This window comes from Myxine glutinosa, chromosome 1 (genome assembly GCF_964187855.1).
Source record: "Myxine glutinosa chromosome 1, kmMyxGlut1.1, whole genome shotgun sequence".
Taxonomy (NCBI): Eukaryota; Metazoa; Chordata; class Myxini; order Myxiniformes; family Myxinidae; genus Myxine; species Myxine glutinosa.
The window spans coordinates 411,889,683-411,909,279 of NC_136261.1; the positions used below are offsets into that span (position 1 = coordinate 411,889,683).

At 42.9% G+C, this 19,597-nt stretch overlaps 1 protein-coding gene across 1 annotated transcript in view; it reads left to right on the plus strand.

Moving 5' to 3' along the window:
- The window catches only part of LOC144889605 (uncharacterized), a 78,739-nt gene extending 64,238 nt beyond the window's left edge, over positions 1-14,501 (plus strand). Inside the window, exons 3-5 of the mRNA XM_078770502.1 lie at positions 11,418-11,558; positions 11,694-13,304; positions 13,801-14,501. Coding sequence (XP_078626628.1) covers positions 11,418-11,558; positions 11,694-13,304; positions 13,801-13,955 — 1,907 coding nt within the window. The 3' untranslated portion in view covers positions 13,956-14,501. The remainder of the gene's footprint in view (positions 1-11,417; positions 11,559-11,693; positions 13,305-13,800) is intronic.
- Positions 14,502-19,597: the final 5,096 nt, after the last annotated feature.

Genomic DNA, 19,597 nt, shown 5'->3' on the forward strand with positions numbered 1-19,597 from the left:
CGTCTTCAAGGTTCTTTTTCTTCTTTTTTTCTAATAAAAACATATTCTGTCATTTTAAAACCACCAAAGTGTGTATTAGGTTTCCCCATTTCATAAAATGTATCCTTTGATACGTATAATGCTTTTTTAAAAAAAACTTTTTTTTTAACCTCAGAAGAGATAACATTTACCTCAGCGAATGTCAATTGCGGTGTCAGTATTTGATGAACTTATAAAGACTTAGGTGAGTTATAAGTGTGACAAGCATGTGCACGGGATCCTTCCCAGTAGAATGAGTGGTCGCATTAGCTTGTCGGACCTAAAATGAGCGAGTTTTGTTTTGACGTTTGGGCCAGTTTTACATGTTGTATCCCTAAGGAATGAAACCAACGTTTTTTCCTGGCTTACAATTTTATTTGAAGTCACACATGCCTCAAAATACACTCACTTATATAGAATTGAACGCTGAATCCGAAAATGTAAGTGAAATTTCCTTGTTGTCCCCCATCGCACAGCGTAGCGAAAGGGGGACTATGGCTTTCCCCTCCGTCCGTGTGTCCGTGCGTGCGTATGTGCGTGCGGGCGTGCGTGTTTGCGTGCGGGCGTGCATGTGCGCGTAAGCGAAGGACCGCATTCGAATTTGGTGTGTGGGTGCAACCCACGTCAAAATCCAAGATGGCCGCCGCCATGTATGTCTGAACCTTGAGATGAATATCTTGAAAAATAAGCGAAGTACCAACTTCTAATTTGGTGTGTGGGTGTATCTGGGCATAAGGACGAACGCTATTGAAAATTGGGTCGCCACGTCAAAATCCAAGATGGCCGCCACCATATATATGTCTGAAACGTGTGAGCGAAATATCTCGAAAAATAAGTGAAGTACAAACGTCTAATCTGGTGTGTGGGTGTATCTAGGCGCAAGGAAGAACGCTGTTTAAAATTGGGTCGCCACGTCAAAAGCCAAGATGGCCACTGCCATGTATGTCTGAACCTTGTGAGATGAATATCTTGAAAATAAGCGAAGTACCAACTTCTAATTTGGCGTGTGGCTGTATCTCGGCATAAGGAAGACCGCTTTTGTAAATTGGGTCGCCATGTCAAAATCCAAGATGGCCGCCACCATATATATGTCTGAACCTTGTGAGCGAAATATCTTGAAAAATAAGCGAAGTACCTTCTGGTGTGTGGGTGTATCTAGGCATAAGGAAGAACGCTATTGAAAATTGGGTCACCATGTCAAAATCCAAGATGGCTGCCTCCATGTATGTCTGAACCTTGTGAGCGAAATATCATATCATAGCATGTTTTCTGTGTGTTCCACTTTGTGAACTCACATCACTTCCCCGACGGGGGACCTAGGCGTAACGCTTGTCACCAGTTATTTTTCCTCTTGTGCGGTATACGAGTCTGTGTGGGGACATCCCATTTAGGAATTTTAGTTTTGCAATGTATTATTCTGTTACCAACATTTCTTCATGAAATTCGGTCTTTTTGTTCATTTTAAATCCTGTGTGAGCTTGAATTAATCATCGCAGGTTCGAAAGAGTCCGGTGGGACACGTGAAGGTAAGCTCTTTGTCCTCCCCGTGTGTTCTCCGCTATATTTTTACTGAACGCACTGGATTGTTAAGCTCGATCGGATATCCGTCCGAGGCCGGTCTTTATCGGCTACGGAAAGGACAGTATTCTTTATGAAGACATGATCACGGTTGTCTTTAATTCTTTGAAACAAGTGAATAGTCCAATGTAAAGTCACGACAAACTTGTTAATTATTTTTGGAATACATGGAGTATTAGTTATCAAGTTGATTTGCATGTTTGCTTATGAATAAATTAATTGTTGTATGTGTGTTGTTGATACTGTATGCTATTTATTTCCGACTGCAACATCAATACTTGTTCTAACCAGAACAAAAACAAATAAATCCCTTTTATGTGGGTTAACTACAGAATGTATGATGTTTTTCAGCATGCTGACGTCATGTGATGTCATCAAGGATTATACAAACAACATCTGTATAAACTGAAATATGTGTTTGTGATACTTTTACATGTGCAACTGGGTTAATTAGCATATTGGTGTATCATGTTAATATTTCAAACAGTTATTTGAAGACTGGATGTTAATAAAAGCAAAATATAACACATTCCTACATTTTTCATTTGATTATCTGTGTTCATTCACAGTGGAGAGAGAGAGAATAGCGGCAGATATGATGTATTTCAATGTATGCTAAGATGACTTAATAAACATAAAATCAAAACATGACGTAAGTAAAACTTTGTCAGATTGTTAAGCATAATCAAAAGCAATGACATGCCAAATTCAGTAAGATTTGAGCTTATTATTATTGAGATACAACATAACGAAGGTGCATGTAATTCGCATACCTCAAGAAATGGTCGATATATTAAATAAGGGACATTTTGACATGTCTCCCAAAATGCCAAAAGAAAACGTCGTCTAAAAATTTTTTTTTTTGATGTTAACATTTTTTTCCCCATATAAGGAGACATCACTGATCATAATTATGCACATTGGGGAGGATCATGGGGCGGGGGGGGGGGGGGGTGGGGTTGCACGGGAGGCCCCTCTGGCCCATGGACTATATGTATGATCCAGGCTTTCAATGACATCTTGGATACTACTATCTGGTCGGCAGTACCTGTCGGTGGCGAGGATATTGAGATCACATCGAGATTCACTTACCTTGGCAGTGATATTAATGGTTCCACATGTTGTCACTAAGATGTGCGAGCCCGAGGGCTGACCACCTGCCTTGTGATTGCAGTCGGTTGATCAGTATCTCAAGGAGATGGGAATGGGCTGGGCAACTTGCTGTTTGGGGGATGGTGGCTTTGAGGTCCATGGAGTACTGGCAGAAAGTGGGCGTGGCGATGGGCTGCCCTACCTGACCGAACCTGGATCTGACAGGTTCTGACAGAATCCTCTTTATTTTTTATTTTAGAAGGTCAAAATTGGCCAAAGGTCAACCACTTTTTTTTTTCTGGAATCCTCAAGTGTTGGTGGTACTTTCAGATGGGATGAAAGCTATGGGCAAAAATCTCAGTTTAACTGTGATGTCAGCCAGGGTTGCTGTCAATTGGAACACACAGTCCATAATATTGGCATTTCCTGTGTCTTCGACACAAAAGGCTTTTTGGATTCCTATGTTGTGCTTGCAGGTAGCTGTTTAATTACCTCGCAAACTGAAAGTGACAAGTGGGGTTAAGCAATTGGTTCACGTCTGTCTGTCTGTCTACAAATGCGGACAAATTATTTAAATTTAATATCATATTTTGAACCCGAATCGGAACATGAATCCGTAAATAAATAGTTATTTGGCTGTGAATTTTTAACGACCGCACATGCACAGAGAAGAGTGAGTTGATATTGTTACGTTTGTGGGGGTATGGGATGAAATACCATCGTAGAGGCAGAATTGTATTGGTGTAGCATGGACCGTGGATGCGTCGGAGGCACCCCAATGTATTAAGTAGGCAAACTGGAGCTTAAGATTGTTTTTGCGTCTTCACATGGGGGGTGAAGCTATGTGAACTCGGTAGGGATTTTTTTTTTTTTTTTTTTTTTTTTTTTGTATACAATATCGAGGCTCGTGAAAGAGCGAACATTAATCACACAGAAAGACAAACCGACACATAAAACATATAACATAGGGAGCGGTAGACAAGATGGGGAGAGAGGGGGAAGGACACAAACACAACATTTGAGAGCAGGGACCGAGAGACATGGAGACATCGAGAGATCTGAGAGAGGGCGAGGGCTTTGGGGGGGGGGGGCGTGGGAAGGGGGCAGTGGGAGAGGTATAAAACATATGGACACTGCCAGGACTTCCAGGAAAGAAGTTGGAATTTCAAAAAAGTGGAATTGGGGTGAAATTAGCAGGGGTAGAAAATTTCAAAGTTTTGGATGGGGGAAGATAAGAGATGGTGGTGAACAGCTGTTTTAAAGACCTGGAGGGTGGAGTGGGATTGAAGAGAGTGAGGGAATTTGTTCCAGAGGCGGGAGAAAAATGGAATGAAAGAGTGAAGGTGAGCAGGGAGTCTTGATTTTGGCAGTTTAACCATCAGAGGGTTGCTGGCAGATCTTGTGCGACCTGCAGGAATATTTGTGGGACAGTGCCCAGACAGAGCAGGGGGAGCAAGGTCAGAGAGGAGTCGGTAGAAGATGGAAAGACCACCAACCTGCCTGTGGTGAGCAAGTGAAAGGCCATCAGAATCAGCTTCATCGCGGGAGATTCCAATGATTCTGAATGCTTTGGTTTCAACAGCGTGAAGACGAGCTAGGTGTGAGGCAGGAGCACCAGCCCAGAGGGGAGAGCAGTATTCCATTGAGCTGCGAATGAAAGCCTTTTATGTGGTGAGGAACTCAGGTGTGCCAAGGAAGGATTTCACACGACGGAGGATGCCCAGTCGACGACTGGCTTTGGAGGCCAGATTTGAAATGTGGTTTTCCCAGGAAAGATCATGGCAGATAGTGAGACACAAAAGCTTGAGTGACAGAACTTCTTGGAGAGGATTATTCAGAAAGTGGATGGGAGGGTTGTCCATACGGTCTTTTCGGAGAGACATCGTAAGAATGTGAGATTTGTCAGGATTGAAAGACATGTTCCACTTGTTTGCCCAGTCTTTGATTTTGTCCAGGTCTGCAGAGAGTGAGGAGGCTGCAGACTACCGATCTGAGGGATGAAGAATGGAGCCACAGAGAGTAGAGTCATCAGCAAAGAGATAGAGGGGATTTTCAAGAGAGTCAGAGAAAGGTCCATTGATGAAGACCAGAAAAAGCACAGTGCCCAGAACACTGCCTTGGGGAACTCCAGCCTGAACAGGAAGAGGAGATGAGAGAAACCCATTCAGGGCCACACGATGACTACGACTAGAGAGGAAGTCCGCCAGCCATGCGTGGAGATTTCCATGGATACCAAAAGAGGAGAGTTTGGTGAGCAGAGTGGGGTGCCAGACCGTAATGAAGGCATGTGATATGTCAAGGGAGACAGCTCCAATTTCCTGTTTGGCATTGAGGACCTCCATCCATTGTTGAAAAGCAGAAGCAGCTTGTCCAGAGTAGAGTGACCAGGTCTGAAACCAAATTGATGATCAGAGATCAAGCCATTGGAGAAGAGGAAGGATTTCATATCTGAAGCAATGATGGAATCCATGACTTTGCTGATAATTGGGAGAAGGCTGATTGGTCTGTAGTTGCTGGGATCTGTTTTTGCACCTTTTTTGTGCAAAGCGGTGATGTTGGCAGATGACCTTGAGCAAAGGAGAGGGTGAAGAGAACAGAGAGAGGGAGTGAAAGAGCGGAAGAACATGATTTTCGGACCCGTGGGCTGATGCCGTCAGGTCCAGTTGCAGAATCAGAGTCGAGGGTTGACAGAAACTTTTCCACCTTGTCAGGAGGAAAGGACACAGAGTCCAGGAGCAGCTGGGTACGACTGGGTATGGTGGGTACACAGAGGGATGGGTTTGGGACACAAGATTTAGAGGCAAACACAGAGTTGAGGCATTCAGCTTTTTCACGTGCGGAGTCAGCCGTGTGGCCGTTTGAGGTGAAGGAGGGGATGGAGGTGGAACAAACACCCGAAACAGATTTGACCAGACGCCACCAGGATTTGGAAGAGGGAGACAGATAAGAGAGTTCGGTCCTGAGAACGGAGAGATATTGTTTCCTGGCTCTCCTGAGGGTGGACACACACTTGTTTCGGGCTTTGTGAAAGGAAATGAGATTTCCTTCCATTGGATTTGCTTTCCAGGAGACTAAAGCAAGTTGTTTCTGGGCAATAGCCTCACCGCAAGATTCCGTGTACCATGGACGGGAGGAAGGGTATGACAACTGAAGACGAGATGGGATAAATCTGTGCATGAGAGAGAGCAATTTACTTTGGAAGAATTCCCAGGATGAGTTAATGTCAGAGGCGGTAGAGATGGGAGACTAGTCCAGATGATTGATGGCTGCTTGAAGACCGTGCCAGTTGGCCTGAGTGAAATGCCAGACTCGTCGACGCTGAGGAGGCTCTCTGAGAATGGTCAGAGAGATGTCCAGTTTAACAAGCACATGATCAGATGAACCGATTGGAGCAGAAGAAGAGCAGCAGACATTTTCAGAGAAGTTCGTCATAACCAAGTCCAGAAGAGAAGATGCTCCGTTGACTGAGATCCTGGTTAGGAAATTGACAGATTGTGTCAGTCCCAGTGAGTCACAGAAGTCCTTTGCTGAAGAGCCATGGCTGGTGAGAGAGGTATGGTTACAATACCCAGCCAAGTGGCATGGTTACAATTGAAATCACCACATATGAGGAAGAGAGAGTTGGGATGGGTAGATAGAAGTTGGTCCATATTATCAGACAGCGAGATGTAGATGGAGTCATCACTGTTTGGTGGACGGTACAACACACATGAACAAAAGGTGGGAGCGAAGGGGAAACCGTAAGCAAAGGTATTCCTGGGGGTGAGGTGGAGAGAGGGCAGTGCAGGGCGAGTGAGGAAGAGAGTTTTTTATAAAGATAGCAACCCCACCTCCAGCACGAGGCTCAGGTCTATCATACCGGAGGAGGGAGTAACCTGGGAGAGATACCAAGGAATCAGAGACATCATGAAGGAGGAAAGTTTCTGTTTTTTTTTTTTTTTTTTTTTTTTTTTTTGTATACAAGATCGAGGCTCGTGAAAGAGCGAACATTAATCACACAGAAAGACAAACCGACACATAAAACATATAACATAGGGAGCGGTAGACAAGATGGGGAGAGAGGGGGAAGGACACAAACACAACATTTGAGAGCAGGGACCGAGAGACATGGAGACATCGAGAGATCTGAGAGAGGGCGATCTGTTAAGCAGATCATGTCTGGTTTGTCAGAAGCAACCTGTATGGAGAGATCAGTCAAGTTTGAGTGAAGGCCCCAGATGTTTGAGGTCCATACTGTTATAGAAGAGGAAGGGGGAGCATCGGATACAGAACGGGGGGGGGGGGGGGGGAGCGGTAGGGTAAGATGTGGAAGAGGTAGAGAGAGCTGTTGAAAGTGTGTCAGATTTCACAATAGCTTGGAGAAAGGGAAGAATGGGGCGGACAAAAGGTTTGATGGTGATTGGGTGAGGCGCAGTGAGGTGTTATTTGAGGAGGGGGAAGAGTGAGGCAGAAGGTTGAGGGAGATGAAGGTGAAAGTTGGAAGGGGGAAGAAGCGGGGAGGACGCTTTGAGGAGGAGGGGTGAGAGGGGAGTCTAGGAGGGGAGGGGTGTGGGGGGAGTTTAGGAGGGAAGGGGCAAGGGGGGAGATTTGAAAGGGATGGGTGATGGGGAAGATTTGGAGGGGAGGGGCAAGGGGGAAGATTTGAAAGAGATGGGTGATAGGGATGATTTGGAGGGGAGGGGCAAGGGGGTAGATTTACAGGGGAGGGGTGATGGGGAAGTTTTGGAGGGGAGGGGTGATGGGGAAGTTTTGGAGGGAAGGGGTGATGGGGAAGATTTGGAGGGGAGGGGTGAGATTGGATATTGATAAGTGTACGATTAATGGGAAACGAACATTTATTGCAAAATGAGTTTCTTGAGACCTTCGAGTCAAAAATACATTTGAGGACGCTGAAGGATGGGTGGAGTGCTGGAGAGTTTAGGGAATGTATGAAAGAGGCACTGTAAGAGATGGAATTTTTTTTGGCCAAGGTGTTAGAGTATACGACAGAATACAGTTCTTCAGGGGACAGTTTAAACATTTTTTTAACAACGTGGTCGAAGAATGAACGAACAAATAAGAATGAACAAACAGATAAGAACAGAGAAGGAATTGTTTTTTTTTTTGTTTTGTTTTTTTTTTAGTTGAGATTTTAAAACAAGGAAGTATGGGGGTGAAAAGACCGGGAAAAACAGAGACTGAAAGTAATTGCAGCGCAATCGAAGAACCGCTTCGACAAAAACAAAGACTCAAGCCAATGTCGGACACGGTAGCCTACTACACTAGGCCTCAGAATACGTGACACGAACTAACCGACGATTCTGTACACAGGTATGAAAAACCAACACCGAGAATCCTATTAAAGACACGCCAATAGGTACACACACCGAAAGAAAGATACAGTTTCGACAAAAACACAATTGTGAAAAATTACTTAACTTCGAAAGCGTGCGCGCATGGACAGCTTTGAAGAGACGTGACCTCCAATCTTGTGCATGCGTAGACTCTCCAATGCTCATGTCACGAATGTCACCCTTGTCACAATGTCACATGTCATGTCACCCTTGTCTGTCTGTCTATTTGTTACTTGGCAAAAAATCCTTTTTTGACAAGTATATTGATCACTCCAGTTTGTGTGTTTGTCTGTCTGCTCACTTATACTCATCTACAGGTCACGGTTTTAAACCGATCTTCATGAAACCACCAAACGGTAGAGTTGGTGATCTGACAGAATCGTCTTTATTTTTTATGTTAAAAGGTCAAAATAGGCCAAAGGTCAACCACTTTTATTTTCTAGAATCCTCAGTTTTCATCCGATTGACTTGAAACTTGAATAGGATTCACATATCAGCTAACTGAATTCAACCATCAACAATGTTTGACATCAACATCGGCCAAAAGGTCAACAATTCAAATTTCTAAAAGCCTCAATTTTCATCTGATTGACTTGAAATTTGAAGAGGATTTTCATATTTGCTGAATGAATTCAACCTCCAACTATTTTTATGTCAACATAGGTCGTAAGATCAACAAATGCCAAAGGTCAACCATATTCTTCAAATTTCTAAAATCCTCAATTTTCCTGTGATTGACTTGAAATTTGAATAGGATTTTCATATCGGTGAACTGAATTCAACCGCCAACTATTTTTCAGATCGGCATCGGTGATAAGGTCCACGACTTATTCGAATTTCTAAAATCCTCAATTGTCACCCAATTCACTTGAAATTTGCAGAAGATTTTCCTATCAACGAACTGAATTCAACCACCAACTACTTTTGAAGTCAAAAGGATGCGCTGCTGAGTGCCATTCAATTTTATTTTTTTCATTATTTTTTAAATACAAAGTTGAGGCTCATGTAATAGTTAACACACAAAATATATAATAAAGGGAGCGGGAGACGAGAGGGGGAGAGAGAGGAAAGTACATATGCACAACAATAGCAGAGAACAGTGACATTGGTAGATTTGTGGAGGGGTGGGGGAATGGGGATAAAATGGTATAAAACAAATGGACATGACTTTGACTTTCAGGAAAGAAGTCAGAATTTGAAAAAGGTGGATTTGGGGTGTATTAACGGAGGTAGACAAGATCAAGGATTTGGATGGGGGAAAACAAGGGATGATGGTGAACAGCTGCTTTTAAAAACCTCGAGGTAGGAGTGGGATTGAAGAGAGTGTGGGTGTTTGTTCCAAATGCGTGAGAAAAGAGGAATTAAAGAGTGAAGGTGAGCAGAGAGTCTTGCATTTGAAAGTTTCACCAGAAGAGGGTTGTTGGCAGATCTTGTGCCTCCTCAAGGAATATTTGGGGGACAGAGCACATACAGGGTAGGGGGAGCTAGGCCAGAGAGGAACCATAAGGAGACAGAAAGACGACCAACCTGCCTGCAGTGCGAAAGTGAAAATCCCTCCGAATCGGCTTCATCGTGGGAGATACCAATGATACTAAAAGCTTTGTTTTCTACAGCATGAGGTATGAGGCAGGAGCATCAGCCCAGAGGAGCGAGCAGTACTCCATTAAGCTGAAGATGAACGCCTTGTATGTGGTGAGAAGCTCAGTAGTGCCAAGAAAGGGCATTGCACGACAGAAGATGCACAGTCGGCGGCTGCCTTTGGAGGCCAGCTTGGAAATGTGGTTTTCCCAGTAAAGATCATGGCAGATAGTCAGACCCAAAAGCTTGAGTGACAGCGGGTTTTCCAAACCGTCTTTACGAAGAGAAATAGTGAGGGTGTGAGATTTGTCAGGATTGAATGACATGTTCAACTTGTTTGACTAGTTTGTGATTTTATCCAGTCTGCAGAGAGTGAAGAGGTTGGAAGAGGTCTCAGGGTTGTAATATGGAGCAGCAGAGGGTGGAGTCATCAGCAAAAAGACAGAGAGGATTTTCCAGCAAGTTGGAGAGATCATTAACGAAGACCTGAAAATGCACAGGGCCGAGAACACTGCCTCGATGCATTCAAGGCTGGACAGGAAGGGGAGATGAAAGAATTCCATTCAGAGCGAGACGTTGACGTTGACTGGAGAGGAAGTCCACGCCATGTGTGAAGATTTTCATAGATACCATAAGAGGAGAGTTTTGTAAGCAGGGCGGGGTGCCTGACTGCATTGAAGGCACGACATATGTCAAGGGAAGACGGCTCTTAATACCTGTTTAGCATTGAGGACCTCCATCCATTGTTGAGACAGCAGAAGCAGCATGTCCATGTCCATGGTAGAGTGGTCTGGTCTGAATCCAAAATGATGACCAGAGATCAAGCCATTGGAGAAGAGGAAGGATTTAATATCACAAGCGAATATGGATTGGGAGTAGGCTGATTGGTCTGTAGTTGCAGGAATCTGTTTTTGCACATTTTTTGTGTAAAGCGGTAACGTTGTCTGATTTCCCAGTATGTGGCAGATGACCTTGAGTAAAAGAGAGGGTGAAGAGTACAGAGAGAGGGTGTGACAGCACGGCAGAGCAGTATTTTGGGACCTGTGGGGTGATGCTGCCTGGTCCAGTTGCGGAATCAGAGTCGAGGTTTGACAGAAACGTCTCTACCTTGTCAGTAAAGAAGGACACAGAGTCCAGGAGCAGCTGGGTACGACTGGTTAATGTGGGTACAGAGAGAGATGGTTTTGGGACACAAGATTTTAAGGCAAACACAGAGTTGAGACATTCAGCTTTTTTACGTGCTGTGTCATGTGTGTAGTAATTTCAGGAAATGGAGGGAATTGGAGGGGAACTAACATGAGAAACGTATTTGCCCAGATGCCACCAGGACTTGGAGGAGGGAGACAAGTTTGAGAGTTCAGTCTTGCGAGTGGAGAGATATTATTTCCTGGCTCTGCTGAGGGTCGATACACACTTGTTCCGAGCTGTGTGAAAGGATATTTTGAGAAATTTTTACCGCCAGTAAATTCCAGAAATTTATTTTGATTAATTTTACAATCTTTATTTTATTTAAATTGAATTAAACACTGAAACACTGTTGAACACAAATCGCCTTATTTTTACTTCCACTATCCTCCAGTTTAGCAGTACTTCGACATGTTAAATAGGGTGGTGTATCACTGATACACTGCATCAGGGTCATGTAGCGGACTGTTTCAATAGTGCTTCACATCCTGAATTTTTGTTTTTAACAATGTTTAACTTCATTGTTATATTTAAATTGAAGTGCACATTCCATGGCGTAACATGATCGATGAACTCTAAAGATAGTTCTCAATCTCATTTACCTGCAAAAGACTGATGCTGATTTGCACACAGGTGATGTCCATCCTGTAAATATGGAAGGCAGACAACACAACAACGATTCATCTGTCGCAGAAGATTCAAGATGTGCTTCAGCAAAGGAAGGTTCAGATGATATTCACATGACAAACAGAAGTGCCTCCTCTTTTGCAACTGGTGAGTGGAAACGTAAAAAATTCACAAAAATTAACAAATCTTTTGTGTTGAGAAAATCTAAAATTTTCTGAAAAGTGTTAAATATTTTGCATTTTGATTTCGACAAAAAATAAAATGTGTTCTTTGTTTCTGTAGAACAATCCAGAAGTAAAATGGGACAAATGAGGTCCAGTCACAGCTTGACAGAAAAGAAGAAGCCTTTTTTGAAGAAACAATCACGAAATCAAGACTCACTTCCTGTAAAATACAAGTCTGGGCCTCGCAACACCAATATTAATATTAAATTAAACAAACACAAAAAGGTGCAAAAAAGGCGAATACGTTATAAGTGTAATGTATGCAGAATGGATTTTGCTTCAAAGAGTATCATCAAAATACACCTGAGGATCCACACTGGAAAACACCCTCGCAATTGCTCTGTCTGTGATAAAGGTTTCTCTCAAAAAGGCAATTTGAAATTACATATGAGGATCCATACAGGACAGCGACCTCACAAATGCTCGATATGTGATAAAGGTTTCTCTCAAAAAGGCCCTTTGAAAGCACATATGAGGATCCATACAGGACAGCGACCTCACAAATGCTCGATATGTGATAAAGGTTTCTCTCAAAAAGGCCATTTGAAATTACATATGAGGATCCATACAGGACAGCAACCTCACAAATGCTCGATATGTGATAAAGGTTTCTCTCAAAAAGGCAATTTGAAATTACATATGAGGATCCATACAGGACAGCGACCTCACAAATGCTCGATATGTGATAAAGGTTTCTCTCTTAAAGGCAATTTGAAAGCACATATGAGGATCCATACAGGACAGCGACCTCACAAATGCTCGATATGTGATAAAGGTTTCTCTCAAAAAGGCCATTTGAAATTACATATGAGGATCCATACAGGAGAACAACCTTACAAATGCTCGATATGCGACAAAGGTTTCTCTCAGAACGTCAGCTTGAAATCACATATGACGATCCATGCAGGAGAGCATCCTCTCAAATGCTTGATATGTGATAAAGGTTTCTTTCAAAAAGGCAATTTGAAATCACATATGAGGATCCATCCAGGAGAACGTCCATATAAATGCTCGATATGCGACAAAGGTTTCTCTCAAAAAAGCGATTTGAAATTACATACGAGGATCCATACAAGAGAGCGACCGCACAAATGCTCGATATGTGACAAAGGTTTCTCTGAAAACTGCAGTTTGAAAAAACATATGAGGATCCATACAGGAGAGCGTCCTTACAAATGCTCGATATGTGATAAAGGTTTCTCTCAAAAAGGCAATTTGAAATCACATATGAGGATCCATACAGGAGAACGTCCATATAAATGCTCGATATGCGACAAAGGTTTCTCTCATAACGTCAGCTTGAAATCACATCTGACGATCGATACAGGAGAGCATCCTTTCAAATGCTTGATATGTGATAAAGGTTTCTTTCAAAAATGCAATTTGAAATCACATATGAGGATCCATACAGGAGAACGTCCATATAAATGCTCGATATGCGACAAAGGTTTCTCCTATAACGTCAGCTTGAAATCACATATGATGATCCATACAGGAGAGCATCCTGTCAAATGCTTGATATGTGATAAAGGTTTCTTTCAAAAAGGCAATTTGAAATCACATATGAGGATCCATACAGGAGAACGTCCATATAAATGCTCGATATGTGAGAAAGGTTTCTCTCAAAACTACACTTTGAAAAAACATATGAGGATCCATACAGGAGAGCGTCCTTTCAAATGCTCTATGTGAGAAAGGTTTCTCTGAAAGTGGCGAATTGAAATCACATATGACGATCCATACAGGAGAGCATCCTCTCAAATGCTTGATATGTGATAAAGGTTTCTTTCAAAAAGGCAATTTGAAATCACATATGAGGATCCATCCAGGAGAACGTCCATATAAATGCTCGATATGCGACAAAGGTTTCTCTCAAAAAAGCGATTTGAAATTACATACGAGGATCCATACAGGAGAGCGACCGCACAAATGCTCGATATGTGACAAAGGTTTCTCTGAAAACTGCAGTTTGAAAAAACATATGAGGATCCATACAGGAGAGCGTCCTTACAAATGCTCGATATGTGATAAAGGTTTCTCTCAAAAAGGCAATTTGAAATCACATATGAGGATCCATACAGGAGAACATCCACATAAATGCTCGATATGCGACAAAGGTTTCTCCTATAATGTCAGCTTGAAATCACATATGACGATCCACACAGGAGAGCATCCTCTCAAATGCTTGATATGTGATAAAGGTTTCTTTCAAAAAGGCAATTTGAAATCACATATGAAGATCCACACAGGAGAGCTTAAATCTGAAATACTAGGACATGAAAAATTAGGTGAAGAGGATTTCGTAATTGAAGAAACCTGAATATGTACCAGTGATATTTGGAGCAACAGGGAATCTGGATGATCAAGAAAAGCCTAACAGGACTAATAAAGCATTCCAGGGAATATGACAACAAACAAACTACAGTGGAGGCTGTCAGAGGTTTAGTGGAGATTCTAAAACGAGCCCTTGGAACAAAGCTATGAGAATAAAGTTTCACAAACCAGTTCATGAATGAATGATCCTTTACTGAAAAAGGATCTTGGAGAACTTCCTTTTTTTTCTTCTTTTTTTTTTTTGGTTCTTTTTTGATTGTGACCAATGTTTAGGAATTTTGTTTTCTCATTGATTTAATTGTTTTTTTTGTCCCTTTTTGGTTATGCTCCGATGGGATCTTGCCATGGCAGTTTGAACATCAATTTTTACTCAATCTTAGCTGAATACATGTTTCATTGCCATGTGTGGTATTAGCAGAACACCCTTGTTGTAAAATCGTTTATCAGAAGAAGACTCCTGCCTATGTTTTTCATGAAACTTGAATTTGTGAAGAGTTTCACAATAAAGAGAAGTCCTCAAAGCACAAATGCACCGTCTGTGTTATTGTGAATATGTAATGGCACATTATGGTCAATTATCAGTCAATGAAGAGTTTGGAGTGCGCAAAATCCCCAGAAGTAATCCTGATCTAACCAGTTGAAAACCTTGCACAACATTTACCATCATGGCATGACTGCACTTCATGACATCACTGATTGCTGCCAAGCACCTCGGTTATACAGGTCCTAACGTGGAAGAAAGGCCACACAGATTGTTGCCACCACATTTTTCTCAACATCAATGGTAATGCATTGTTAATGGAGGGAATACCTTTGAACACAGACTTCTAAAGAAAAGAAGAGGGGAACGAACCCTCTCCCCCACCACCCCCCCCCCCCCCCCCCCGTCCAATAAACCCCAAAGTTGAGATTCAAGTCGAAGTCGATGTGGCCACTGGCCAGACCAAGAGGTAAGAATTATTTTTAAAAAAATAAAAAATCCAAAACCAGATCCCTGCAACGACAGACCAATCAGCCTGCTCCCAATCATCAGCAAGGTCGTGGAATCCATCACATCACTCCCTGACTTCCCCCAATAATCAGCAAGGTCATGGAATCCATCATCACATCACTCCCTGACTGACCCCAATCATCAGCAAGGTTATCGAATCCATCATCACATCGCTCCTTGAATGACTCATTGACTGACTGACTTACTCAGTCACATACACACACAACTCACTGACTGACACACACAACTCACTGACTGACACACACACAACTCACTGACTGACACACACAACTCACTGACTGACACACACAACTCACTGACTGACACACACAACTAACTGAATGACACACACAACTCACTGAATGACACACACAACTCACTGACTGACTCACACAACTCTGACTGACTTACACACACACATACATACACACTCTCTGTCACTCCCTCACCTACCTATGGACACTGCTCGATCGATACATTTACCGACCAGACTAAAGTCTAGGTGAGTGAAAAACGAACTTTGTGATGTATTGCTATGTTGCGCCTGCGCATGCGTGAACAAACAGTTTGGACAATGGTGATGTTCGTGTAGTTCGTGTTTCTCCTCGCCTCGTGGCGACATCCGTTAAGTTCTAGGACAGTGGTTCTTAACCTTTTTAAAGGCGCCGAACCCTAACGAAACCCACCGAACACTCGCGGAACCCCTCAAATTTGACCAAAAAATAAAGAAAAATTACATCTTAATGCGTTTTCTGTTCTTCTTTTCGGGAGGCGATCTAGAAAATGCGTGGCTTTGTTTTGGCAAGGGCTACCCTCAAATCATTTTCGCATGCAAGCCTGCTCCTTATCTTTGTTTTAATGTCCACCAGTTTCGAAAACGCATGCTCGCAGAGATACGTTGTAACGAACGGCGTGAGGATCTCAAGGGTAATTTTAGCGATGTGAGGATACTCTTCTATTTGCTGGCACCAAAACATTGAGGGCATTGTTGTGCCGAAGAGTTGTTGTCGAGTCTGGCTCTGCTGAAGTTCGATGAGGTCGTCGAGGTATTGGTCATTGACAACTGCCATTGCCACGTCAAAAGTAAACGGCTGCTGCACCCATGCTGGGTATTGCTCCTGGTCGGGGACTTGGACGTCGAATGACTTTCCCAGCTCATCCAAGTGCGTGGCAATCGCTTGCTTCAGCTCCCCCGGTGCAGCAGTGCCTCCAACTTCAGACTCATCTTCGATCCCGCTCACGCACTCGTCCAGTACCGAAACGTTTGAGAAGTTGTCGTTCTCTGTTTGCCGCCTCCACAACGGTAATGTCTTTCGGAAAGCGCTCAGCTTTTCTTCAGATTCGATGACATTCACTCCACCGCCCTGCATCTGGCAATTGAGATGATTGAGTGCGTCGAAGATGTCAGCCAAGTATGCCAAGGTGAGGGTGAACTCTGACTCTTGGAAGTACGTTGCATGACAATGCTGGTGTTCTCGCAAAAACAGAGCTAATTCTACACGCAAGGCAAAAACACGGCTGACTACCTTCCCTCGTGATAACCATCGAACGTTAGAGTGGTAGAGAAGGACTTCGAATTCAGAGCCGATTTCATTGCTCAGCTCTTTGAAGATGCGATGATTCAGAGCATGGCTTTGCACGTAATTCACAGTTTCAACGACGATTTTCAGAACATTGGCCAGTTTTCGAGGCAGGGTTTTTGATGCCAGTGCGTGTCTGTGCAGGACGCAGTGCGTGACGATGATGTGTGGTGCATCAGCCTTCACCAGTGCTCCAAAACCGGATTTGCATCCCAGCATGGCTGCAGCTCCGTCAGAGCAAACTGCAGACACCATGTCCCACGAGAGGCCGTTGCTTCTGAAGACGTCGTCCATGAGCTTCTTCACGTCAGCTGCTTTCATCGTTGTTGTGAGAGGCTTGCAGAACAGAAAGTCTTCCTTGATCTCGTCTCCTTTTACATGACATAGTCTGATTTCCTGAGTGCTCTGTTTCAGGTTTTCATTCAGGATATCTCTGTACTTTGCTCCGTTCATTGTTCATTCATTGAACATTGTTCATTGTACACCATGAGATATCTATATTTGATCGACGTAATTACATAACAAACGTCCAACAGTTGCACCCCTCCATCCCTTGGGCCAATGGGTGATCTCCATGTTACTAAGTGCATGATTATTAAACCTCATTATACAAGATAAGAGACCTACGCAGCAGGCAGCTCGACAATTACTCCCGCCAGGGAGTAATGCATTCGATCGTGTCCATCCGTGTGTGTTTCTGAACAAGATATCTGGAAAAGTTCTGAACGGATTTGGATGAAAGTTGGTGGGATGATTGCCCTTGGGATAAGGAAGAATTAATGCGTTTTTGGTTAAGCTCAGGATATTCCAGATCCAGGAATTTTTTGAAGGATTTTTTTTACCATTGGAAGATGGGGCTCAGCAGCGGCCACCCACGGCACGAGTACGCGCTCTACTGAGTGGCGTTCTAGATACTAATAGACGATGGATTTCTGAGAAATGTGAATGTTAGGTGCACTTTTGGGTAAAAGTTGGAAACCTCACTTTTTAACATAATAAGGGTATGTTGAATTCGATTCACGTGCTCCCCAAGCCGAATTTAGAGTTTTTGACCTTGTCATTAGCATACACAAAATAGCCGCCAAATTGCCATTTTTGGACACATTCTTGGTTAAAGCATTTTTTCTCATGTATATACATGCAGGTCTAAGTGGTAATCTAATCTAAACAATCTACCGATAAGTTTGTCCACAGCACTGCTGCCATTTCACGCATTAACTGGGTGTCACACCACCTCCTAATTTGCAAATCACACCAAACAAACATCATGGAAAGTCTTCAAAGTGCACCATAAATTTTTGAATAACTTGGGCATTGGTTAACTCACAGAGCAGACAATCAAATCTGCAGAAACGTTCGTCTGCAGAATATATAATGTGCACAGAACAACCTCTGTTGATTCAGCAAGACATATGTTGTTCTCCAAGACAGGTAAACCAGAAGCAATGTCCGACAAATGATGCTCTTAATTTCCAATTGATGTGAGTATACTATCAAGCCATGGTATGGAGAAATGCTCATTTTGCCATACGGCTTCACGCTGTTGAAACCAAAGCTTTCAGAATCATTGGAATCTCCTGCGATGACGCTAACTCCGAGGGCCTTTCACTCACTCAACACAGGCAGGTTGGTCGCCCTTCTGTCTTCTACCGACTCCTCTCCGGCCTTGGTCCCCCAGCTCTCTCTGTGCTCTGTCCCCCAAATATTCCTACAGGTCACACAAGATCTGCCAGCAACCCTCTTATAGTTAAACTGCCAAAATCTAGGCTCTCTGCTTGCCTTCACTCTTTCATTCCCCTTTTCTCCCGCCTCTGGAACAAACTCCCCCACTCCCTTCAATCCCACTCCTCCCTCCAGGTCTTTAAAACAGCTGTTCACCACAATCTCTTATCTTCCCCCATCCAAAACCTTGATCTTTTCTCCGCCCACTAATTTCCACCCCAGATACACTTTTTTTTAAATTCCAACTTCTTTCCTGGAAGTCCTTGCAGTGTCGATATATTTTATACCTCTCCCACAGTTCTCTCGATCTCCTTGCTCTCAAATGTTGTGTTTGTGTCCTTCCCCCTCTCTCCCCATCTTGTTTACCGCTCCCCTTATTTTGTGTTTTGTGTGTCGGTTTGACTTTTTGTGTGATTAATGTTCGCTCTTTCACGAGCCTCGATCTTGTATACAAAACAAAACAAAAAAAACCTGACCTTCCTGCACCTGTGGAAATGGGATGGAAACGTTAGTCAGGTTCACCATGTCAATAAATTATATTTCGTTCAAAATCATGGTAGATTAGCAAACCTTTACATTTTTGGAAAGGTTATAGCATCAGGACACTAAAAATCAATGTTTGCATTTGGAGAGATACCTGTATGGCGGCCATTTTGGAAATCCAAAATGGCGGCCATACAGGTATCACCGCAAATGTAAACATTGATTTTCAGATTTTCGATGTAATAGTGTTTCCAAAAATGTATAGTTTTGCTAATCTACCATGATTTTGAACGAAAAAACATAGTGAACCTGACTAGTCAGGTTCACTGTTAACAAATATAATTTCGTTCAAAATTTTGGGAGATGAGCAAAGCTGTACATTTTTGGAATCATCAGAGCATGGAGAATCCGAAAATCAATGTTGGCATTTGCACAGACACCTGCATGGCCGCCATTTTGGATTTTCAAAATGGCCGCCATAAAATACATATTTTGCGCTATCTCGGCTTCGAGTCAACCTAGAAACTTAATTAAATATGCTAATCCTACGTTTTCTGGGTCACGGAATCCAATAAAGGCCTCAAAATAGTGTGCAGGGTTATAAAAAAGCTACAAACAAAGGTAATTGAAAACCATTGTCTTTATATTTGTGATACAACTGTATAACATAATACATGATATTGCAAGTCCTTTGAAGTTATAGGTATGGGTTTATAAAGCAAGAAAGCAGCCTTGTTAGTATCAGATGGAACTATAAGTCCTATACACAGGATCTACTTGGTCTATACCGTTCAGGAATATGCTTTTACACATCTTCATCACTGTCCTGAGTGTCATTTTCGCAAAGGTGTC